Raw genomic sequence first — 26,887 nt, 5'->3', positions numbered from 1 at the left:
CCCACATCAATCTGTGGCTGCGGAGACACAGGGCCCTGCTCGCGAAGGCGTCACGCGCTCAACGGCCAATGAGCTGAATGAAATCAGCACCTTGTTGTAAATCACGGGTGATAGCGAGCTACTTGTGTTTCCTCTCAAGTCAAGAAATTGGAAATCAGTCCGGCTTTTATTAATAGGAGGTGCTGATGTGTTGTTGGGAGCAAAAGCTAAAATGCACCTGTGGGAGTGGCGGTGTCTCAGCAAAGCAGAGCTGCACTGATGAAGTGACGTTTCACAAATCAATAGAAATAATGACAAATAAAAAACACACACCTTGAGTAAGTTTTCCTGTGTGGCTTTGCAAAGGTGTGACAGTGCAGGTGGGGAAGCAACAATTCACTCGCTTATATTGATGAGAATGAAACGAGGCTGGGCTTCAGTTCCTGTGGTTGCAACCTTTTCATGACGTCGAGACAGTTGTTTTGGTCCCCTCTGCCCAATCGGAGGCTCCTCTCACACATCTACCGGAGCCGAAATGGTTCTATTCATGCAGCGGCTCTGTCCTCCCGTAAGGACCGTGACGCCCTTTGTCGGGGCTCTGTGGTGCCTGGTCGCTGCTTTAAAAGCAGCACTGACATGGAAACCCCATTACAGCTGCAGAACGATTTCTTCCCAGAGCAGCAGCTCCAGCACTGTAAGTACCAGCACTACTGCGGACGCGAGGATCGCCTCGGCAAGCAGCACGACCAATGCTGCACCTGCAATAATTGCACCTGTGATGCGAGAAAAGCCTCGTCTTTCGCGGGACGTCGCCGGCCACTGTGGGAACTTTAAGGACACCTTCGGAAACGTCTTCGAGGCAAGGCTGCCAGTACAGCGTCTGCGAATTCACACCTTCTAGTCATGGTAGTTCATCCAGACATCATCATCATCATCCTCACCATCAGCAGCAGCAGCAGCATTGCCGCGATAGGCAGCGGGGCAGCCTGGGCAGCAGCCACAAAGACAGTAACTCCTACAATGAAATAGCCATGAGCAGCTGCAGATACAACGGCGGCGTAATGCGGCCGCTGAGCAACTTGAGCTCGTCCCGCAGAAACATACACGAGTTTGATTCCGAGTCCCAGCCTTTGCAGCCCATCTCCGCCGCAGATGCGTCGGACACTTTAGTATCCAAGCCGGAGAATAATTCAAGCACCCTGATGCCTTACGCATCGGGAGACGGAGGAGGCTGCAGCCACAGCGGGGCCAAATCGGGTAAAAAGAAGAACCAGAACATTGGGGAGAAGCTGGGGCACAGGAGGGCCTTGTTTGAGAAAAGGAAACGGCTCAGCGACTACGCTTTAATCTTTGGGATGTTTGGGATCGTTGTTATGGTTATAGAGACTGAACTCTCATGGGGAGCGTATGGAAAGGTGCGTATAGCCCACTCAAAGTCCGTGCTTCGCAGTCCCATGTAGGCTAGAGTTGATTTAGGGGCAGGTGACTCACGAAACAAGTGTTTTAACGTTAAACAACTTGTGGAAGGATAAAGTGTTCTCCCAGGCACGCAGGCCAAAAGGCCCACAGCTGTCCAGCCATGAAGGGACCCCCACCACCACCACTTCCAAAAAAAAAATGAATGGGAGAAGAAGCTGCAATGTTAGACTTTGTTGCACTGTGACCTAAAAGCTAAATCATGCAGTTTTACTTATTTATTTATCTATTTTGTCACATTAGTAGGAGTTACTCCAGCGTGTAAGACAAGATCTTCTGTCATGTTGTTGTGTCTTGTTTGGCTTTACTGTCCTTGCTCTTTTGCAGGAATCCCTGTATTCATTAGCTCTAAAATGCCTGATAAGCCTTTCTACAATCATTCTCCTGGGGCTGATTATCATCTACCATGCAAAGGAGATACAGGTAATGCTGATGCACTCTGTTGTTTTTTGTTTTTGTTTTAATCAAAAATGTTTTATCAGTTTTATGTCTAATCTGCTGTATTTGTGCACACTTTTCTTCCTTCTTTTACAATGTTACAGGTTGATTTTAAAGTCATTGCTGCTCATTTAGTGTCAGATTTAAGTCTTGTGTGCCTTCAATGCATGGACATCTTGAAGCGTGTGAAATGTGTGCTTGTTTCTTTGCCATCTTTTTTTTCTTTCAAAGAATCAAAGACTTTCTGCAGCCCTGTGAGTGTTTAAATGATGGGAGAGGTTGTTGCACTGGTGCTGTTGTAGGCCAAATCATCATCTATTGAAGCCGCATTAACAGTTCATTATAGATATTGGGAAGATTAAGGAACTCCTCACAGGGTTGAGTGGATGAATGATTATTAGCCTGAGATGCTCCAACAAGACAGTTTTATGACCATGCCTCAGAGCATTGTTGCATTACTGTGCTTCAGTACTCGTGTCTTTGCCACCAATTTTCACTTCCTGCAGCGTGGACCAACGTTGCATGCCAGACGGCTTTCATGTGCCTGATGTGTTTCTGTCTGTTTCTTTTAAATCCACCTAAATGGGAAAAGCTTCACCTGAAAAGAAACACCCAAGCATTTTCTCGAATAAATGCGACGCCATGTTTAATCATGTTAATGGAGTTTCTTACCTTTGCCCAAGAGGGTGATTTTAAAATGCCTTCAGCTGAACTGTAAAAGCTGATCCAGCTGTTTTCATCTGACCTTATTTCTTCACTTTGTTGCCAGTCTATTTAGTCTCAAACTCAAGACGTAGCCTCATTTTGTTTATGAAATAGTGCATTGCACTTTGATAAAACATCACTTCTTACCTCTTGCATCTGGCAAACAGAATCTTCATCAGCTTTGTTGGTATATTTAGCAGCTACAAACCCCAGGAGAGGATCAGTCATTAAAATAGCCCAACAGTAAAATATGTCACTGCCTTGAGATCTCACATTGTAAACCTTTCTTCATAAGAGATGGTAGAAAGGCATCATTATCATATTTCACCGCACAACAGAAGCTGTTTCATTTCCCCTGCAGATGGTTCCCAGGAGCTGTGTATAAATTAGAAAGAAAATCATAAGTTGGTATGAAAGTATCAAACCCATTTTTTTCTTATTCTTCCTCTTTTTTTTGGCCATTGGACATTTCTGCTAAAATACAGAGCGAATAAATAAATCCATAAACAGAGCTTTTATTCACCATTTGCTTATCGGCTGCCAACCGGTGTAACAATTTAGTTTTGATGTAAAGAGACATTCTTTGTACACAGCATGTTTCTGTTTAGTTAGAGGTATTAAATTAGTCCTGCATCAGCCACGCGGTTACTGTTCCCATTCACAGGAAACCAGTTTGCTGAGACGCTGAGACTACTTTTATGTATATATATCCTTGCTGCAATGTTACAGCAACACATCTGTATATTATAAACATGGATTCAAGAAGTTTAAATCTCTTTCTCTGCTTAAAATGACTCTGAAGAACGGCTGTTTCCTGAGCTCAAGTGATTATTTTAGCTCTAAAGCAAGGCCCTCTTTCCATTCCTTTAATTGTCAGCAGATGCATATTTAGCACACAGGCAGGCTGCTCAGACATCTTTGATCAAGTCCCTCTGACAGTCACGTCAATATCCAAAACATTTTTCACCCCACATAGCTCTCTCTCCACTATAAAAGACATTTCCTCCTTTGTTGACCTAGAAAACTTTATTAAGGCAGTTGTTTCTTCACAGCTGATTATTGCAATTCGCCACATATTCACGCTGACTGAAGTAGAAGCTGGAACACTTTGATGAGTCAGAAAACATTATCAAGTCACCGCAGTCTTACTCACTAGACCTGCTCTGTAAATATACAAGTTGATTATAAGGTCTGTCCTCTAATTCATCACATTCCCTTTGGGAGTAACCAGTTCCTGGAACTGACTCTGTCTCACTATTTAAATCCAGTTCACACTGTTATACTCCAACATCCACCACACCAGCTGCTCCCGTCCCTCCCTGCCTGAGGCTCTTTTGTGTCAGTTGTTGCTGTTTTTTGTGCCAGTTGTTGCTTTTTTGGTTCCTGCAGATTGACATATGTGCCTTCAAAAACGTGCACATGTACATGTGTAGAGGGCTGAATTAATTCTGAATCTGTCTTGCTGATGGTAAACGCAAGTACACACAAGCACACAGAACAGAGAGAGACCAGAGAGAGCTGTTAAAATGTGTTTTTCTTTCTCATTTTCTCTGTCCCTATGCTGCCTGCTTCTCAATACGCTTGTGAAAAAAACAAACTGATTGTTTTCTTTCTGTTTATTTTTTGTTTAAGGAAGATAAACTAAAACAGACTCCAGATTGAATCCTTAAACATTTAAATATCAGGACTAAATGAAGGTGTAATGCCCCAAATTGAAAATCTTGATTGAAGGTTGACTTTTTTATTAGCAGTGAGGTGCTACGCCGGGTGCATTAGGAACGACATAAACTAGTCCAATGCAAATTTTACCATTGCCAATATTTTGATAGATGTTTAAATTGGGGTGATACAACAGTTAGCACATTCACTTCTCTTCAAGAAGGTTTGGGATTGAACCTGGTCATCTGCAGGCACTGTGCTGAGTGCAAATGTCAAAAGGCATGCATGTTAGGCTAACTGGTGATTCTGAACTGGTTTGGGTGTAGATGTTAGTCATGTGATGCACTGGTGATCTGTTCAGTGTGTATGTCCAGTTTCACCTGGACTTTAGTGTCTTTGCAGTTAGGATTGATGGAGATGGATGGATTTAAATGCGCATTTTTCTACTTGACATCATATTACTTCATATTTTATATCATTAAGTCTCCACTATATCGCTAAATAATCTGGTATAGTTTATTGGTGCTGAATTAGCCTTTTTTCCATTATTAAATGCAGAGGATTTTGTTCAGTGCTTGCAAACACTGACAGTGATGTAATACAAACAAAACCAGCAAATTGTCACACCAGATGAGCTGAAACGAGAATTTTGGGGGAGAGGAGGGTTCTTGATTTTAATTTGGCATTTAATTTTTAACTTGATTATCTGCTTAACTGGCAGTTTTGGAAACTCTTTCGAGAAAAGCTTCTCCAAAGTCAGAAACATTACTTTAACAGGTGGAAGAATACGACTACTGACTGGTACATTTTCAGTGATTCAGTAAATTCACACAGGTAAATCTGGCAGTGGCAAAGAGGTTATCAGATGCTATACAAGTAATAACAACAAAGTACAAAATCATTATATAAAGTCAATCATTTTAAAAGCTCAGCTGAAAGTAAAGCTACTGAAAGTGTTTCTTATGTATCTATAAATGTGATTAGGAAGTTTACCTAAAATATCAGAAATAGAAGCTTTCGCTGCAAAGAAATGAACAACGTAACATCTAAAAACTCGTGTTTTATCAAATAATCTAAACCTAAAGAGGAATCAGTTGCCAACTAACTTTCTGATAATTGAATCATTCTGTCTTTGACCATATTTTGTTTACCTCACATAAAGGCTGCCAAGAAGTAAGTGTAGCAAAGCAAAAAGTACAGTATTTTCCTATGAATGAAGTCAATGTAAATGTGCACTACAATGCAAAAGCCAATGGCAATTTCTTCATATTTTCTTTCCAAGGAACAAGACGTGTAATTTTTTAAAGTGCTCTTGAACAATAGCTCTCCAGGATGGAGGTCTTTCAAAGATTTTCTTTGGACATGGGCCATTTTCAGAGGAATATTTTTACCTACTGCATGAATCCTTCAAGTATTAAAAAACACCTAACTCAAGGATCAGCCAGTGTTGTGTCTACACATAACACACAACTTAGCAAAGAATGAATACTGAATTGAGTTGTTAGACACTTTGTTGCTAGCATCCTGTCACAAAAGCTCATCCTTTGTTCCCATTTCTTTAGCTGAACCAGTTTGGCAGACATAAAATAGGAAGAAAAGGTGATTCCTTTTAGGTGATTCCTAAAGAGCTATTAATCGAAAACTTGGCATAACTCAGCATGCTGTGGAGTGTGTCTTTAAAATTTTGAGGAAACAGGGCAGTGGAGGACAAAACAAGAAGTGGCAGGTCTAAAAAACTCTATAGCTCTGAAAGTTATGTCCTTGACAAATTGGAAAAATATCCAACAAAGACCTGACGCAGGACCTAAAAGATGCATCTGACGCTCCGGTTTACTCATCTACAGTTCAATGAAGACTCATCAGAAATAGTCTCAGTGGCAACAGGTCTGATGCAAAGAGTGTCTACAGCCTTTTGTGAACACAGTGGAGGCTCTGCCATGTCAGCATCCAAAGAAGCGCTTTAACAAGAAGCCTGGAAACTATTCCGAAGACAAAAGAAATTATGAGAAAGCTTGTCTAAAAGAGTTCAAGCTCTGTTTCTATATTTGTTTCGACAATTTCTGCATCTATTTCCCATTTTCCTAACAAAATGTAAAGAAATGAGGGTGGCTCAAGACTTTTGCACACTACATGTACTCCAGATGTTTGACATTAGAGCTTGAGTTCAGAAACTCATCGCTTTAAATGATAGATTTCCATGTAGCGCTTCACCAACCCAAATATTTTTATTTTCTATCTGCAAATGACGTCCCCTGGAGAAAAAGTTTGGAAACCACAGCGCCCACCAAAACACAAACCCACCCATCGACTGAATCCATATTTAGCATTACTGCATCAGCACTCTGTCAGCTGTTGTGTTATTCGGTTTTATGCAATGTTCTTAGCTTTAACACGCCCTCCCCATCCACATCCCCCGCGCTTCATTTTTACGCCTCTACGAGAGCCTAATGTGTTTGCAATGTTGCAATATGAATTGCTGTTTCTAAAGTGCACTTTTCCATGTGGGAAATGTTGTTCCTGCAGTGAAGTAGATTATGCATGCACATCCATGTGTACTCACAGATGCCTGTCAGATGTAGAGGCATAAGTCAGGGTGATGAAATGGTTTCCCCACCACTTCTAGCCCCTTAAAACTGATTTACTTGTCAAGCTCGGTAAAGTCTGCGCTCTCTGATTTCCACAACACAAAGTTTGTTCTATGCAGAGTGACTGAAAACTCAAAAAGGTCACTCTGAGCAGGCAGGACAGAGGTTGGACACAGGCTGTCATTTGTTTAGGGATACAACTGCTGTGCTGCATTGGCAGTGAGGAGTGACCTACTGAGCTGAGTGTGCTTAAAAAAAGAAAAAGATTTGTCCTTAGTTTTTTTTTTTTTCAGTGTCCACAAGGAAAATTATATGTATTCCTCCCTCTACACACCAGCTTTGATAAAGAGCCGGAAGCATGAATCTTATTATACGTCTCCTTAATATTTCCAGATGAGTAATTTTTAGACTTTTTAGTTAAGCGATGCAGCTGTGTTGTGGAAGTTAATAAAGCAGAGTGTGTAGCTCTTTCCTAACTTTGACTTGTCCTTGTCAGAGTCTGATATGAGCTGCAAGCTGCTGAGGTGGTTGATGAGTTCTCTCTTTTTTTCTAAGCAAACACAAACTGACATTTTGCAAGTTTCTCTCTTCTTCTCACATCAAAGTGTTGTGTTAAGGCCATTGCTGTGTCACTCTACCTTGTGATGACAGTTCTGCTGAGTTCTCTTAAACTAATGCAAAATGCTTTAGGGGCTGGGTTGGGTTTTTTGTCTTTGATGTGTACTTTTGCGATAAGAGTCTGCGCTGATGTTTCGCAGTCGCGCAATATTACATTTTTCGGTTCCGCAGAAAGATATAAAACAACAACACGTCACCCAAACTGTGCCAGCAAAATCCTGCCAGAGCCAAAGTTGGCTGCGCTCTTCAGATTGCCCCTGGGTGCTGCGTATGTGTCAGAGATATGGTGTAACTGCAGGAGACGCTCTGCATTTCTCACAGTGAAATCTGTCCTCTACCTGAGACTCCAGACTGGAGTCAGATAACCACCACTGGCTGGTGACCTCAATGTTTTCACTGAACGTACCGCCTTTCAAGGGCAGAGATACCAAACCACCCATAGAGCTGAGGATCCTGAAGATTATTTATTAAATTGCTCTTTTTTGTGTGTGTGTGTGACTCCAAACATGCAGCTGAATGTAGATTATTAATGTGTGGCGACTTGGCTGCAGCCACAGCACTTTAAAGAAAGATTTATACTGAGCTTTTACTTTGGCTCGGAAATGTTTCACTTTGCTCGAATGGAAAAATTGTGCATGCAAATGTGAGACTTAATCTCGGAAGCGAAAGCAAACAGAATTTGCAAAAGCTTCAGATTTATTCTGCAAACTGGCCTCTTAGTGGCTCACTTTGATATCATAAATAAAGCATTGCATTAATGCCTAATTGGACTGAACCTCTCAACCTAATTCACTAATGAGATTGAGTGATTTCATTCTCAGTGACAAGATATATGTTCCCATCTCCACATTACACAGATTAAATATTGAGCTGCACTCCATTAGTTATATTGAGAGTAGTGAAACCAGTAACCAACCCAGCTAGCAGTGCAGGTGAGCTCCTCTGGGGCTGCACAGTGCAGACGCAGGACATCGGCAGGCAGGGAATGAGCTCAAGACATATTCGGCTGTGCTGTCTCTCAGACTGACATGAAGAAGCCTTTTCGATGATGGGAAAGGGGCATGCACTCTGAGTAATTAGACTGTATTTTAAGTCCATCAGAAAACAAGATGAATGTCAAAGAGAAACCGCTGATGCTTTGATTTGCCCCGAGTTAGAAACAGGCTGGCGCTCTGTTCCCTGGGCTCTGTTGTACATTGCAGGGGATTAACGTCTGTGCTCTTGAACTGATTTTAGGTTTTTTTCCTGAGGTAAGGTGGGGTTTGGAGAGAGCTGTTTTAGAATAAAGGCACACAGTTAAGGTTAGGACACATATATAGATACAAACAAATGTGTCTTTGAATATCCACGTGATAAATATAGATTGTAAGGAATTAAAGGCCTGTTTTTTATCAATTATTTTTGCGACTACATTTTTAGCCATTTTACTATTAAAGGAACGACCATAAAACTTTATTATAGGCATTCATACTGAGCAGATAAGGATAAATCCTAATCTCTTGTGTGACCACACAGTTCACGTTCAAATAAAATGTCTGGGCAGCTATTGGATGGATTTCCATTAAATAAGGTGCACATGTTTGTCTTTACTCCAGGATGTACTGAAATATATTTAGTGACTCCTTAGCTTTTAATCTAATGCCATTAAGGTCTTTTTTTTTTTACCTGATCCTTTAGTTTATAACCTCACAGACCTAATGGCATTCCCATCACTCTGAGCTGTACTTTGTGCTAATTAGAAATGTCACTGGCCACTATATTAGGTACCAGGTGCTAATGCCAGGTTAGATCCCCCTTTACATTCAGAACTTCTTTAATTCTTCATTGTACAGGTTCAACAAGGTGCTGGAAACATTCCTCAGAGATTTTTAAACCATACTGACATGACAGCATCACACAGCTGCTGCTGATTTTTCAGCTCCACATTCCCATCGTGGTGCTTTATTGGATTGTGACTGTGCGGGTCATATGAGGCCACTGTCATATGCAAGAAACCATGATCATGAGATGATTTGAGTTTTGTGACATGGAGCTTTATCCTGTAGGAAGCAGGCATCAGAAGATGGGTGCACGCACTATGCCCATTAAGGGATGGACATGGTCACCAAGATACTCAGGTAGACTGGCGTTGTTACTAAGGGGTCCAATGTGTGTCAAGAAAACATCCCTCAAGCCATTACATGATCGGCGAACCTGAACTGCTGATACAAGGCAGCATGGATGCACACTTTCAACTTGTTTATGCCAATTTCTGGCTGTACCATCACCAGACAACATTTTTCTAGGCTTCTGTTATCCATTTTTGGTGAGCCGAATTATAGCCTTAGTTTCCCAGCAGGAGTGGCACCCGTTGTGGTCTTCTGCTGCTGTAGCACATCTGCTTCAAGGTTTCACATGTTGTGCATTCATAGATCATCACCCATCTAGCACCGATAACAATGCCACATTCAGTCTCACATAAATCTCCTTGCAGTCCCATTCTGATGTTCGGTTTTGACTCTAGCAGGTCATCTTGACCCTGTCTATAAGCCTAAATCCACTGAGCTGCAGCCATGCAATTGACTGATGAAATATTCGCATTAACGAGCATTTGAATAGATGTACCTAATAAAGTGGTTAACAAGTCTACGCTAAGTAACATACACGTGTAGCATTTGAGCAAGTTGATTTTATCAACTAGGTTGCTAAGTGACACCTAAAAGAGTTTCTGCCACTTTTACAAAAGATTAACTGAATTTAAATGTCATGTTTCCACACAGTGAACACGACAAAGAAAGTCTATGCACAAGATTTTATTTGAGTGAAGAGAAAAATGATTTATTCTATTCTAGCTGTGCCTCACTTTCATCTTCAAATCTTCCCTTTGAATGATCCACTGTGTACGAGGTCAAGATGCGGAGCTCTTACCGCTATAAATAGATTCTTTTTACCTTCTTTATTTTAAAATTAAACTTTCAGGTATGTTTCTCAAGTCACAGGCCTTTATTCTAATCTAATGTTAGGTTAGACATATTTTTAATAATTATGTCTCTGAGGTTATAATTTTAAGATTTATGTAATTGTCTATATGTAAATAAAAAATTTAATAATAATTTAATGATCACCACAAAATTTACTTGTGGACTCATTTGTTTTTTTTTTTCAACCTCTGTTAATTGTTTCATATTTAACTATTATTATTATTATTATTTTCATTCTTAACATTAAAAATGTAACTATGATGTAACTGAAATTATTATATTTAAAGCTTGTTTTTATAGTACTTAAACCATCTGTGCTGTAAATAATTAACCTTCTCTTTCTCATCAGGGCTTTTGTTTTTCACACTGTTAACATAAGTTTTTTCTTTTTAAAAAAAAAAAGATGTCATAACTGCTGGTTTTCCAGCGAGTATGAAATATTTCATGCTGTGTGGTTAAAGCCCCATGAGTATTGTATTTCAGGTCATCCATTACCATAATTGCTTTTACTCACCAAGTAGGCTTTCCTTATGCAAGCTCCTGCTAAATGTTTAATTACATTGTTTGGAGGTAACAAACTTTGTAACTGCTTTTGACACGACCGGTTTGTTGTTTAAAATGTAAAATAAAACGTCGCTTGTGCCACGTACAAACAATAGATTTAGCCTCTTTCAGAGAGCTAATTCTGTAAGTAAGAGACCACAGTGTGAGTGGAGACACAGCTTGTGTTCCCATGTCTACATTACACTCAGCTGGAAAGCCGAACAGGACAAGCTGTGGTTAGAGTTACACACTTCTTTGACAGATGTCAGTTTGTTAAAGGAGCTCAGTGTCGCTCATTTGATAGGAACAACCACCGCTGAAAATTTAATTCACGTGTTTTCTGTGTTTGGGGGAGGGCGGGGGACTTTGATTGTAGCTTCTGAATAAATACAAACGAGCTGCAGAGGCTACGTGGGGTTGTTGTACCATTTATTCAGGGACTTGTTGCTGTTGTTGTTGGCTGGTGTTGTACTGTGCCGGCTTGTTGACAGCTGATATTTCCTGCACATTTCTTGGCTCGGAAGCTATAATAAGCGTGCAGTGTGCCGTTTCTGCATTAAAGCAGCTGAAGCTGTAGTCTCGAAGAGTCTTTGAAGCTGTCAAACTGTAGCATGTGGAGCACTCATACACGTCTGTAGTGCAGTCTTATTGATTTCTCTTGCGCTCGCTTTGTCCTTGAGATGAACGCTTTGAATGGGGAGCTTTATTTAAGATGTGAGAAACATGACTATTTCAGCGATTCCATTTTTAGGTAACATGTCACAGCTAAAATTACAATCTAGGTCAGTGATCCCATTAGCCTTTCAGGAGTGGGACAGTTTTCTTTTTGCTTCTATAATGAGAAATTCAAAATTAAATGGAGAGTAGCTGGCAAACTGCCGAGTCATGATGTATGCCTCCAGAGTGTCCTGAAAATTATGACCATATGAAGTTAAGACAGACTGATTTGCAAATCATATAAGCCCAATATAAATGATTAAAAGTGCAAGGGCAAAGTAATAGATGCTGAAAGGGAGGCATATAATTGTTTTTGAAAAATACACCCACATTTTTAACAGTAGCTACACATTTTAAAAAGGTTAGGATCAGGTTTTTCTCTGTTTCTAACAACACACTCTTTAAGTGTTTGGGGATTGAGGAGACCAGCTGCTGCAGTTTTGTAAATCAAATGCTTCTTGTTGTCTTTTTCTTGCCTATTAATCCACCAAATGTTTTCAGTAGGTGACAGGTCTGAACTGCGGACAGGACAGTTTTTCACCCTGGCTCTCTTGCAACAGAGCCATGCTGTGTACTCTGTGCAGAATGGGGTCTGGCATTGTCTTACAAAAACAAATAAGGCCTTTCCTGACAGCAAGACAACAAGCCGAACAGTCCCTCTCCTCTTTAGCCTGGTTAGAGCAGCACGCATGAATTGAAGCATGAATTTAAAATTTGATACATAAGACCACAGACAGCTTTCCACTTCACCTCAGTCCATCTTACACGAGCAGAGCTGGCAGGAGCATTTCTGTATCGTGTTTTTTTGTTCTGTGCCAGTCAGTTTTGTTTTTCAGTGTTGTCCTTTGTGTGTAGGGATTTCTTCAAATATAATGTTTACTAACATTGCTGCAAATGATGAATTATTCTAAAATTGGTCATCTAATTTTCTTCAAAATGTTTTTACTCCTATTCAGTTCAATTCAGTTTTATTTATATAGCACCAGATCACAACAACAGTCACCTCAAGGCACTTTATATCATAAGGTAAAGACCCTACAATAATACAGAGAAACCCCAAACAATCAGATGACCCCTATGAGCAAGCACTTGGCGACAGTGGGAAGGAAAAGCTTCCTTTAACAGGAAGAAACTTCCAGCAGAATCAGGCTCAGGAAGGGCGGCCATCTGGCGTGACCAGTTGGGGGATGGGGACAGGACAAAAGACATGCTGTGGAGCCAGACATCAATAATAACTAATGGTTAGATGCAGAGTGGTGTATAAACACAGTAACAGGGCGTTAAAAGAGGTGAGTGATGAAGAAACACTCAATGCATCATGGGAATCCACCAGCAGCCTAGACCTATTGTAGCATAACGAAGGGATCACTCAGGGTCACCTGATTCATCCTTAACTATATGCTTTATCAGTAATGAAAGTTTTAAGTCTAATCTTAGAAGAAGAGGACGTTTCTGTCTCCTGAATCCAAACTGGGAGCTGGTTCCACAGAAGCGGGCCTTGAAAGCTGAAAGCTCTGCCTCCCATTCTACTTTTATCCTAGGGACCATAAGTGAGCCAGTGGTCTGAGAGTAAGGTGCTTTATTGGGATGATACAGTACTATGAGGTGTTTAAGATAAGATGGGGCCTGATTATTCAAGACCATGTATGGGAAGAGAAGGACTTTAAATTCAATTCCAGATTTAACAGGAGCCAAGCGAGAAATCAAAAGGGACTTTTGATGGCTCCACCACTCTAGTTATATCACTGACATGTTTAAGATGACCTGACTGCTTGTGAGATGTTGCCCTGCAAAATGTGCATTTAGGAACAATAGAAACTCAACTACATAGTTGCAGACCACATAAAGTTACAGAGCGGCATCACCGAAAGTGCTTCTGAATGGCACAGAGAGTAAAACTCGCTAACGCTCTGCCAACTCAGTAACTGCAGAGTTTCAGTTGTTCTCTCGCATTAAGATCAGCACAAAAACTCTGCAGCGAGCATCATGGCTTTTTTTTTAACTGTACATTTTTCGTGACTTACAGCATAACCTGAAACTAATTCTTCCATTAAATATCTGGGTTATTTTTTGATTTTCATTTCTTACCATTGAGTAAGCAAACAAATACTTCAGTATTATATAACACATTAATAGAACAAATTGTGAAGATGTGCAACATTCATTATATTAAGTCAAACACACATGTATGATATATTTAATGTAGTATATTAAATGTATTAAACATATATCACATTAAATATTTTTTACTTTGATATATGTTCAATATGATATATGTTATTGAAGATATGATATATATTTTCTACTTTTTTGGAGGACACTGAAATCTTTAAATCCCTGAAAGAAGTTCCTTTTCCTTTAGTAATTCTTGTACATTTCTGAGCTGAAAGATGAACAGAACTGCGCAGGAGGATGTTGTTTCAGAGGGCTGTAAGCAAAATCATTGTACTGTATATCATAGTTAAGCCTGAGAAGTCACTGGACACCCCATAATTTATTACCGAGTACATTAGGGAGGTTTCTGACGACACATAATAGTGCAGTTTTTTTTTTCTTTTTCCCCTTCATAAAGGCGTCTGCTCTCATGGCAAAAAAAAAGCTGCCAGGAAACCTCGCTTAGATTTGCTGACAACAACATTTTGTGAAAAATCTACTGCCACTTGTGACGGCTTGTACAGGCGGAGGACCTTGATGTGATTGAGTGGATAGAGCGGGCGCGTTAGAAAAAGGATACCAGTGCGAGGTGTCAGAGAGAGGAATACGGTTTGGAAGGCTTTTTATCTACAAGCCTCACAATATAAAATAACAGGTATAAAATTGAGATCACCTGTTTACAACCTTAAGCGTGAGAAGTGGGGACTGTGAAGGAGCTGATATTGGTAGTCGTGTGAGGACACGAGTTGAAAATAGCTGTAGAAAGTGATAAAGAGGAGCGAAGGGACATCAGCAGGAGTGGCCATGTGAGAAAGCTGCTGCGTATATGACAAAGGACGGGGAGGAGAAGAGCGATGGGAGGTGTTGAAATCCACTCACACTGAGGTCCCCAGTGAGACCGCCAACCTTCTGGTCAGGGTGCCCAGGCGATCAGCACCTAATGCTAATGTGGAGGTGGCAGATGTTCTCATTAGTATACTGCTTAGAAGTTGAAAATGCTTACTGCACACCGCTAATGTATTGTCTGATGTAAAAATATTTTATTTTAATGTATTTTAATGATGAAGTCAAAATCTTCAGTCAACTACAGAACAATTTATTCTATAGGCACTAAGATGCTTTACACTAAGATTTGTCATTTATTCCAGAAATTTCAATAATTTATTGTATGCAGAAGCTGTTTTATACAGTATTGATGAGTCTGCCGTTTTCTGGCTTTCTTTTTTTTCTTTTACATTATTTAGTTTTCACGTCAAAGTAGCTTTAAAAAGTCCATACTGCCCTGACAATCTTTAAATGTCTCGGTTTTGTTGAAAAGGTAAAACCTTAAAGAAAGTTGGTTTACAATCATAAGTGAACATCTGGAGTCTTTGGACTATTTTGTTTTTTAAATTTGATGCTGAAATAACCGTTTACTGTACCATCAGTTAAGTTGTCCACTGCCACAGTGGATTTTAAATCAAGCAATGGAGATGTTGGTGAAGTGCAGACTTTCAGATTTAAATCGATGGCTGTAACAAAAGTATTGCATTAACTGTTTAAGAATTGAAGCCGTTTTTATGTAGTCCCATTTTAGACGCTTTCAGATCAAAGAAAATAAACACACAATTCCTCTCTGAACCCAAGCTCATTTAAGATGGACTGGGGTGAAAACTAACTCTGCTGTGGTCAGAACAACCAAAGGTTTCCACATTTCCAAAAGCGTCTTAAATGCTGAATGGCATACACAGGTTTTAGAGGAACATATTGCCATCCAGAAGTCTTTTTCAGAGATTTCCAGTGTTTTACACACATTGCAACAGTGAGTCTGTATTGAAGTCAAACAGCTGAGCAGCTGAGATCCCACAACAAGCAAAAATGGGGAAACGTTTGACTTTCAAAGCTTTAGTTCTCAAATGCTTTGAGATTGTTGTTAAAAAACGGGGTGATGCATTACAGTGGTAAACATGACCCTGCCCCAGTCTTATTTTGTTACAAAGACCTTTGACATTAAAGGAAATGGGAAAAATCGCAACAAACGTTCCTTAAGGCATTAAAACTTACACACCTGGTGTGGTGCACTCACAAACACAGATATGACATTTAGGCCATGCTGCCGTCATTACATGTTGTATATATCTGTAAATATCTGAAAGCTTGTAACATCCTCCCCTTGTCATGAAATCTTTTCCTTTTTCTTTGGCTACACTTCCTCCAAATGTTGTTGAGTTCTTTTTTTTTTTTTTTAAATGTAATTTAATGGCTTGAGGCAATGTGCTGTTTACTCTTTAATGGGTTTAATGATTTCCTGTAGTGTGCTGTGTCAACATGATGAAAATTTCAGCTGTTTTCTTTCGTTTGGTTGGTTTTTCTACCCTTCATCACCCTCACGGTGCCCTCTCCTTGCAGCTATTTATGGTGGACAACGGAGCTGATGACTGGAGGATAGCCATGACATACGAGCGCATCTTCTTCATCTGCCTGGAGATCCTGGTGTGCGCCATACACCCCATCCCAGGCAACTACACCTTCACCTGGACGGCACGTTTGGCCTACTCCTACGTGGCATCCAAGACGGACGCAGATGTGGACATCATCCTGTCCATCCCCATGTTCCTGCGGCTGTACCTCATCGCTCGCGTCATGCTGCTGCACAGCAAGCTCTTCACCGATGCCTCATCCCGCAGCATCGGTGCACTCAACAAGATTAACTTTAACACGCGATTTGTGATGAAGACTCTCATGACCATCTGTCCCGGCACTGTGCTGCTGGTCTTCACCATCTCGCTATGGATAATTGCTGCATGGACAGTGAGAGCCTGCGAGAGGTGCCTGGATCAGTTTTCTCATGCTATGCCGCGCTGCTCAGCATGAAACATAGATAAGGCTTAAAATAGATAGAATACTCACTCTCTGTCTGAGCATCAAGATAGAAGGATTAACACAAGCTATAAGAAAAGATTATGAAACTGCAGAGTCCTGAAACGTTGGATTTTAGGCATTACAGTGGCTAAAACCTCTTTTTTTTAAAAAAAAAGAAATAAGTAGCAGTCGTGAGCATCAGTTTGTTCAGGTGCATGAAGGTGTGTCAGTCTGTTACATTTATTATTCATTACAGGTACCATGATAACCAGGACATAACCAGCAACTTTCTTGGAGCCATGTGGTTGATCTCAATCACGTTTCTTACCATTGGTTATGGAGATATGGTCCCACATACGTACTGTGGGAAAGGAGTCTGCCTCCTGACTGGCATTATGGTGAGCTTATGATGCTTGTTTTTTTTATCAGCTTGTGAAACTATTAAAAGACCCTTATTAATTATGTAAAAGCAGCCGATCTGCTGTTAATTTATCGTGACTGAAAAATATTGACAAGTAAAGGAACGCTGTATATTTTGTCTGGCTCCCCAGGGCGCTGGCTGCACTGCCTTGGTGGTGGCTGTGGTGGCGAAGAAACTGGAATTAACCAAAGCTGAAAAACATGTTCACAATTTTATGATGGACACCCAGCTAACAAAAGAGTAAGTGAAAGCTCTGCAAGGTGTCACAGATGCTTTATTTCTTTACAGTCTTAACCAATTTTGTTTTTGCACCCAAAGGTGAAAAACACAGCTATGAACGTTCTCAGGGAGACGTGGCTCATCTACAAGAACACTAAACTGGTGAGGAAGATGGACCACGCCAGAGTCAGGAAGCACCAGAGAAAATTTCTCCAAGCCATTCATCAGTAGGTGCCGTGCTCTTAACCCTGACCTCGCCACTTTTATCCAGCAATTTCATTCACCAGAGCAACACAAACCTGAAATCTGAATTGTTTGACACCTGTAGCAAAGTTATGTGCTCATAGATTTGGAGGATCTTGTATTTTTATAACCATGCTTCGACTTGACTGATTTCACAACTTCCTCTGCTGATGTTTGAATGTTATATATGTATATATTTATATATACACAATGACTCATTGGAGATTCCTGTAAAGCATTTACACGTTTTTAAAAAGGCATAAACTAGCATCATGAAAAAGAAACTCTGTGTAAAGTTCATTTTACCTCAAAATATGCAGGTTTTACAGAATTCACAGGAGTATGATATCGATTTCTCCACCTTTTGCTGTCAGGTTGAGTCTTGTGTGTCTTCTTCGCTGTGAGTCAGATGTCAGGCTGACCTCAGGGCTGACACATTTCAGTTTCTACTCCTCTAGCGGCTGCTCAGACACTCACCTGTCAGCTAGTGTTTTAGTGGGTCCCCAAGGACCCCCAAAGTGCTATCTCACTCCAAAACAGTATTGATTTTAACCTCACCTCACTGTTGTTTTCCTTCAGCTTACAGTGCTTACCAGCACATCTACACTGTGGCTTCTTTCATTAACTGGCAATCACCTCGGCGCTTTATTAGAATAAATAATAGCAAATACGCTGGTATATTGTTCATGCTCAAGTAAAAATGTCCTCTGTTTGTATGTTTGTTTTGCTTTCTGTGGTTTTATTCACACACGCATATATATATATGAGTCTTCGTGGTCTACTGTGTGCAACTTTGCTTTGCTCATGAATCTTTTGGACACACATTTAAGTTTTAACGACATTCGGATGTTTATTGGGAAGGTAGGGAGACACAAATATATACAAACTGTCTGCTGCTGCTGCAACCCACATCCAGACTTGCAGTTTAATAGCTTTCTCTCATTGTTGCTGCTTTTCGAGTCATTATGCCCTTGCTGTTGGGTTCAGGTGATTCGCGGCATTGATGACGGCTTCTCATGTCCACCTCCTGTTCTCTTGGACAGCCTAATAATGGAAATGGCTCAGAGCTAAAGTGCAATCTATAAAGAACCAGATTCAGTTGGGAAAAGTCACGTTCAGCTCTGTGTGCTTGGAACGACCACTCAGCATGGTATCAACATCTCCCGGTCACATCTTTGTGTTAGAGAGATTCGGTCTTGGTTATGAGGCAGAGTGTTCACGGGGTTCATGTGGCAGAGTTTTAAGTAGGGCCTGTAGCGTAATCGCAGGGGGTGACAGACAAACTCTGGCGTGCAATTAATATAGAACAGGAAGTGGATTAACAAGTGGAGGCTTGTAATAGGCCTACAGCAATCTTTGACTTCCTCTACTGGTCAAAGTTGTAAGACAGTGTGAAAACTTTGCTCACACATCCTTATTAGTTGAGGAGGTAAAACTGTTGTTAAACAGACACTTCTGGTTTGCCGGCATTAATAGGAAGATTGCTTTTATTCACTGTCTTTCTTATAGGACCAGAAAAGGCTAAATTAGATTCAGAGAACAAAAACAGCTGCAGCCACCAGAAACGATCCACGAGGGTGAAATGAAAACTGGTTTCAAGATGAGAGAAGTCAGGAGAAGCGGTGGCTGCTCTTCACAGGTGACAGTGTAGCGATGAGGGTTTCAGCAGCCAGACGTGAGCAAACAGAGTTTGCCATCTGACTATGTTTATCTGATATTGTAATAATTCATTTGTCTACTTCATGTTTCCTTTTTGTTCCTGTTTTGTTTTTTGTTTTTCCTGTTTGTGTCGACACAATGCAATAGAGCTCGAAAGTAAGTCTTCGCCTCTCATGTAGATACAGACCTGTTGTGTGCATGCTAACGAGAGCTTGTCCTTGAACCCAATAACTACTACAAAAAAAAAAAAAAATTACACTCCCTCATTTGATAAGTGAAATTCATGCCTCAAAAATCTTTGCTTCACACAACCCAGTCACGGATTATTTTACACACCTGCTAAAAGTGTATTTTTCTTAGCTGGCATGTTAGTTTGACGAAACACACAGCATCACATTTTTCTTTGTCTGATTTAAATCACCGGTACAGGCACCTTGTTAGTGAACAGACATGTGCTGCACATTGTATACACACCCACAGATGCAGTTTAAGTGAATTTCAATTATCAATGATGGAGGGTGTTTTTCTTTCCATTTCTGCATGGATGTGATGAGACTTTTGATCTTTAATCAGAAAGCAACTGATTAAACTCCAATCAACTGTGCTTTCACCCACCGAAGGATGACGACCAGAGCGGCATTAGCCTGCAGACGTGTACGTTCTGTGATACCCCTAAAAGTCATGCGATACGCCCGGCGGCCACGCTCGCACAGATCTGGGCTCAGGGTCATCTTTCGGCAAGTGGAACCATTGTTACGCCTGTTACGACATTTGCAGCTACATTTCCTCCATTTCCCTGTTGGATGACACAGTAGCAGAGATGCCAGTCCATTGTTGTTGTCGTGGCTGGTAAACAGCATAATAGCAACGACATGCAGCTGCCATGCAAGAAGAGTTTGGAGACACAACAACACTGAGGTCATTTGGATGACACGTGCTAGAGGCACGGTATCACACAAGTGCTAGCCAAATGTCCTGCAGAATGTTTTAGGCCATAACGGCTGTGAAATCAAATGTCTCCCTTTGGGAGGCCGTCTTTTTCCATGCTCAAGGCTGAAGGAGGAACCATAGTGGGGACAAAAAAAAAAAAAAAAAGCAGGACAGTGAGCCCTTTTTAGCTCAGAGATCAGTGAATTGAACAAAGAGGAAGTGACCTAAGAGGAAGGTCAGGGTAAAGCCTCAAAGAAATCCCGTTTGTGCTCGAGAGGCTGCAACTGTGACCAACAGTGTGAATGGTCAGCAGGGACAAGGGGGGTTAAAAAAACCACGTCACACCCATCCATTACTTTGAAGAATAATTTGCATTTCTTTTCACCATGAGTTTAATGGAGGTCATGACAAATAAAGCAACTTGAGAGGGTAAAAAATGTGGAGCAGCACTAACTGAGATTGAAACGCTTAGCATAGCCGTTTTCCCCGATGAACACCAACCGCATATAAAGTGCCCGTTCACAAAGGGAAGTGCCCATGAGCAGTGACTGATTGTGGAAAACATACTTTGAATATAAAATAGAAGGTCAGCAGGCTTTCTCACCCTCACCTCAACCTGCCCTCTAACAGCTATTGGTCATCCAATTGTGAAATGTATATTTCTAACAGGTCTCATGTCAACTACAAAACCATGTAACCCCGAACACCTATTATCTTCTGTAATTTAGAGCAGACTACTGCTCTTTTCTTTATTGTTATTATAGCTAGAAGAATATAAGAGTGATGTTTTGAAATTTGTTCTGCATTTGTCTGAGAGCCTTCTTTGTATGAATTATGGGGCTAAGGTGCCAGGACATTTTTGCCCCATGCCTGCAGTTTTCTTTAGTGGCTTCTGTGGCACTCTCTGTTGGTCTTCGCTGCACATTTGGGAGTTTCTCGACGAAATATCCGTCTCCCTCAAAGACTCTTGAATTTCTTCGTCTTCAGCAATCTTAAAATTTGACCCTCAATCATCACCTAAGAGTCAGACTGTATTAACGGTGTATTATTATTTTAAGCGATTCAGAAGGAAGGGAAAAAACCCTCTTTAATATGTTGAAGCCACATGTGGCTAATACTCTACAGTAGTGCACATTTTGCTGTTTTAAGTCCCCTGAGAAGAAGAGTTTAAAAAAGGTGCTTCAGTAGCACAATTAAACAGGAGCTGTAAATTATTTAAGCACATTTTATAAAGTAGGCAATTTTCAGTCTTTGCAGGTAGGATTTTTGGGTGATAGAAAAATTTGCGTTTTGCAGGTTTTTTAAGCCCACGAGAGAGTTTCTGGAAAAATCTTTTCATTTCCTGCCCGTAATTAACAATTAAAACGATTCTTTAAGTTGTCACGATGATGCAATTTTCTCTGTTCTAATGGGAATATTGGAAAGTCTCAAAAGGAAGCAGGCCTATAGCTGCTGTTTAAAGGTTAAACTTTACCCTCTGTGTTAATACAAAACAGTGTGTGGTGTTTTTGGCTCTCTGAGTGACTAAATAGGAATAGTAAAGAGAAAAAGTTAACCAGAAGGAACTTTACAGGAACAACAGCTGACCTTTTTTCCCCCTTGCTGTTGATGTTTTCTAATCTCATATGTCAGGAAGACAAACATTAGGACTTGACAAATGCTGTTTACACTGTACCCAGATATGACACCCCACCGCCATTCCCTTGTGGTGTGTATTGGTTGAGTAGGATGCAGAGCTGATTTCATTCACCCCCGTGGCAGCTCCCTGTCCTCCCCCCACCCTCTCTTTTTATGTGGTCTCCTTTCCACTTGCATGCAGCTCAACCAAGCAGACTGCCCCTCCAAACCCTGCATTCTCTACACATATCCTATGCATGTCCTGGGAGTGTTCTCCATGTGTATGCCTTGTGTGTGCACAAATTTACAACAACAACAAAAAAGAAAAGAAAAGAAAAAGAAAAAACATATCGACACTAATAGCGTTAATTTATTGGGTTCTGAATGGTCTTGTGTTCAGATTGAGAAGTGTTAAAATGGAGCAACATAAGCTGAATGACCAAGCAAACTCACTAGTGGACCTTGCTAAGGTAAGCTAGACTAACAGTACACTGCTGCCTTTGTAGGTTTCCTCCCTCTGTGTGGCTGAATCCAATGCATGCTAGCTGACTGGTTGAATTAGTTGTGTTTTCTAATATAAAGTCTACAGGTGTCAAATAAACAGACAGGCTTTACAATCTGTGTGTTGATTGCAGTTGACTGCACTCACCTGGAATTCAATTTGTTTGGGGTATGAAATAATAACGCATCTTTATTTTGCAGTGTAAATCACTGTCCCCCGGACAAAAAAATCACTGAATGGGAGTAATGAGAAACCCGGCACAGTTTTTCCCTCTATGTATTCTCTGATGTTTGTCTCCAGATGCACTAAACAGAAGTCGACAAACCTTAGGGAAAGACCAGGCAGTGCGCCAGCCTGACACAGCAGAAACAGTAACCTGGAAAGGGAGACACACTGTGATCTGATGATTCAGCCAGAAATAAAGGCAGAGAAAAACAGGAGAGAAAAGCAGAGCACTCTGACATTCAAAAGTACACCACAGTCAAACTGGATCCAGGCCAGCATGTCATGAAAGGTATTAGTTAATATTGCCTAATCACCTCATGCTGTAAAACAGTACCAAAACCTGCGACGTGACATTGAGTAAGGTGGCTTATGGCCAGTGTTGTAAGAGTCTGCAGCCATAGGAGGGCAGTGTGGTCTCAGTCTTTTCGCGCTCTCGGTGGAAAGACGGAGCTAAATAGAGCTGAACATATCTTTTTGGAAGATGCATTGCCACTGCAGTGCACAGTGAAATTCCTCAGATCACAACGTATCCCCTTATTTCATTATCTCCTCCAGAGTCACTTATACAGACCCTGTTTATTCATCCAGCGTGACATAAGCGATGTAACATTGGTTGAATGCAGTTTCCTTCCACAGGATTTTTTTTTCTTTTTCATTTTTTCCAGTACATATCCTTAAATCACAAAACTGCTCGCTCAAGTGGCTTTAACAACCATCTCTGCCACTCTGCTCGCTCTTCTTCCCTCGTCTTGAACAGAAATTGGTTTATAATGTCAATTTGCGGTTTTACATTACAGCCCAAGTAGATGTCTATTAACCACCTGTATTCTTGCTCCATCACATACGTTCCTCAATGATCTACTAATGGCATTCTTGCTCTCTAGCATCCATTCCACCATATTTGAGCATGTTCTCCTTTCATTTCACTGTTTGAAACTTGGAGGCCTGTGCCTGGATGCAATCATTTCTTAATTACACGAAGAAAAATGGACCTTTATAGGATTCATTTGACATTAATAGCACAACCCTAACAACAGTTGTCAGGTTAAGTAGTGTCATGGCTTCCTTAGTCCTCACTGATTCATATAAACAAGCTATCCCATCATCCCCGCCTCAAATCAGAAGAGGACAAGGTAAGTGATGGATGACATCGCCTCTAGGCTGCCAGGGGTTATTAGTCCTGCACTGAATAGTACCTCAGAGACCGCCTTCCAGCAGCATCACCAACACTCCCCATCTGGAATGTGACATGAATTTCTTAGGTTGTCGTTGACTATTTTGGAATCCCAACCGTTTTAGAGAAGAGTAGTTATAGTTATATAATTTTCATGGGGGTTTTTTTTGTTTGTTTGTGTGTGTGTGTGTTTGTTTGTTTTTCTTTTCTTGTTGTTGTTTTTAATAGCCTGTTATGAGATGGCTGATGCATCAGAAGAGCATCATGTCAAGTCAGCAGGCACCTTTCCTGTCTCCTCAATTTCACAGACTAATGTACTCTGGTCAGCATGAAAACAAAAACTCCTGTAAACTGTCCAAATAAAATTCACCCTTCTAGATCAGTTTACGGCAGATACTGTGCTCCCATAATGTTCCTCTGACCTTATTTTGAAGGATGGTGAAGGTTTCTCTGGGTGAGACACCAGCCATTGCAGACAAGATGGATAAAATAGCAGTATCATAAGTTTGTAAAATCTTTGAGTTTGTAAAATCTGAACTGTTGATTCAGCTCAAGAAGCCGGAGCAGGAACGTCTCACCGTGCAGTATTACGACAGCATTCAGCCTGACACATAAACTGAAACATTGGTGCACTCACCACCCTGTCATATTATGCAGGTTCTGTACAGGCTGATCTCGTGTGTGGCGTAAGGTGTATATACTCACTGGACATTTTATTAGATACACCTTGCTAATACCGGGGTGGACCCTTTTTTGCCTTCATAACTGCATTAAGTCTTCGTGATACAGATTGGAAACATTCTCCTGAGAGATTTTGATCCATATTGATATGACAGCATCACACAGTTGCAAATTTGTTGGCTGCACATAATGGAAATCTCACATCCCACTACATCCCAAAGGTGCTCTATTGGATTAGGTTGTGGTGACTGTGGAGGGCATTTGAGAACAATTTTGATGATTTGACAGGCATGACGTGGTGCACTATCCTGCTGAAAGCAACCATTAGCAGATGGGCACACTATGGTCATAAAGGGCATAAAGAGACGGACAAGATCCGCAGCAATATTCAGTTAGGCTGTGGCATTTAAATGCTTATTTGGTACTAATTGGCCAAAATGTATCAAGAAAATATCCCCGACACCATTACAAGTAAATTGTAGCTCCGTTTCCTGTTCTTAGCTGACAGAAGTGGCACCTAGTGTGGTCTTCTGCTGTAGCCCATCAATACACTGTTCATTCAGAGATGCTTTTCTGCATACCTTAGCTGTAACGAGGAGTTGTTTGACTTCCCGTTGCCATCCTATCAACTCAAAGCAGTCTGGCCATTCTCCTCTGACCTCTAGCATCACCTTTCTTTCACATTCTGATATTGACTTTGAACTTTGGCAGGTCATCTTCACCATGTCAGACGTGCCATGAGATTGGCTGATTAGAAGTTTACATTAACAAGCAGTGGAGCAGGTGTACCTAACAAAGTGGCCGTTGAGTGTATCCGTGTCATTACTGCACTCAGTCATGAACATTTTGTTGTTATTTAAGAGAAATAGGAAATCCTAAAATACCTTGAATTTGATAGTGACTTTTTCTTCCTTTTATCTTGGTTTAATAATCAAATATTGTGCAATACAGTGAAAAATCCTGTAACATCTGAAACTGTGAGCTTTACTGAGCTGACTCAGACTGTGGAAGCATCATATTAGCTGAACTTTTATTGCACTTTTACACAGCATAGCGCCTTTGATGTTCATTCACGATTGCTGACATTGAAATTGCAGGCAGAATGTGAGTATTGTTTTCAGACAGACGTACAAATAGATATACATCCGTTTATTATTTTAAAGTCATTCTTTACTTTGACTTTGATGTGTTTGAACAGTGAATCTTTAGCACTCGTAGCTTCTTGTAACCAGTTTTCTTTCTTCTCTTTTCAGAACTATCAGTGCATCTTGAAGTGATAAAATGCATTTTCCTATTTTATTTTTAATCTATAATAAATTTTCTGGTGGTCCATCAAAAGTAACATCGGTTTGAAAATGATAGCAATAAGCGTGTTTTATCTCTCCTGTTCCAGACTCAGAACATCATGTATGACATGGTATCAGACCTGAATGAGAGAGGGGAGGACATGGAGAAAAGGATTGCCCTGCTGGAGACGAAGCTGGAGACTCTACTGAGTAACTTGCAAGCTTTGCCCGGACTCATCAGCCAGGTCATCAGCCAGCAGCACAGGGACTTCCTGGAGGTGCAGCTCCAGCCTTATGACAAACACAGCCCTGAGCGCTCACAGTCAGTGTCCCGACGGAGGTCGTCCTCCACGGCACCGCCCACCTCCTCGGAGAGCAGCTAGAGTCCAGGGGGAACGCCTCCACTGGAGACTTTTGCCATCATATGGCCAAGTTGCATTTATCGTAAAGCCTTATGGTTTCAATAAGTATTATCCAAATTCTGATGACAGAATCCAAGATACTGGGGACAATACATTTTAATGGATAACTTCATGCTGTTATTTATTTTTTATTACCTCAAAAGATGTTGTTATCCTTGCTCTGGTGACATAAAAATAATGGCGCTTCCCTCAGTAACAACTAAAAGGCCTATCGATGGGGCTATGATAAGAACTCTTCTCCATCTCTATGCAGAGGTAGCCAGTTTTAGGTAGCAGGGTTGCCAAGTGTGAAACTATTGCACTAAAATAGTGCTTCTCACAGACTTTGTGCTTCTGCTGGCTTGATTCAGTCTCTGTGTTCCTCAAAGGAAACCGAGAAACCACTGAGAAATCAGTCAGGGAGCATGGCAGTGATATTGAGGAAAAGTACTACGGTTTACGGACTGGAGTGAACTGACAGCAGAAGCCAGATGAAAATCGCTCCTACACACTGTCACTCAGAGATAACTTTAAAAGCTTGAAATGAGGAAAACAGCATATATCTTTTAGGTTAGAAACAGCATCAACTATAGTGGTTTTCCTTTGCAGAGTGCCCCTGTAGAATGACTATTTTTGGGGGGCCACGTTGCAAATAATTTAATCCTCTAGTAAAAATGAATGCATCAGAACCTGTACTTGCACTTACTTTTTAATCAATGCACTTCAATGCTGACTAAGATATGATATAAAGATACGTTGCTCATTAAAAGAAGAACATTTTAAATGTTCGGGCATGGGTTTATTATTGTCAATTATCGAGTTGTGGCTAGTGTTAATGATTCAAATCAAAGCCC

At 40.8% G+C, this 26,887-nt stretch overlaps 1 protein-coding gene across 1 annotated transcript; it reads left to right on the top strand.

The window, feature by feature from the left end:
• The first annotated feature begins 615 nt into the window (after positions 1-615).
• On the top strand, positions 616-26,299 carry LOC116322535 (small conductance calcium-activated potassium channel protein 2). Its single transcript, XM_039607728.1, is given in 10 exon segments — positions 616-766; positions 769-1,394; positions 1,783-1,878; positions 16,223-16,641; positions 16,932-17,073; positions 17,227-17,340; positions 17,415-17,542; positions 19,365-19,373; positions 22,165-22,234; positions 25,740-26,299. Coding segments are annotated over 10 exon segments (2,031 nt in total). The 3' UTR covers positions 26,016-26,299.
• The last annotated feature ends 588 nt before the right edge of the window (positions 26,300-26,887 follow it).

This window comes from Oreochromis aureus, unplaced genomic scaffold (genome assembly GCF_013358895.1).
Source record: "Oreochromis aureus strain Israel breed Guangdong unplaced genomic scaffold, ZZ_aureus HiC_scaffold_32, whole genome shotgun sequence".
Classification (NCBI taxonomy): domain Eukaryota; kingdom Metazoa; phylum Chordata; class Actinopteri; order Cichliformes; family Cichlidae; genus Oreochromis; species Oreochromis aureus.
The sequence above is the reverse complement of the archived record's forward strand: the minus strand, read 5'-3'. Positions and strand labels throughout refer to the sequence as shown.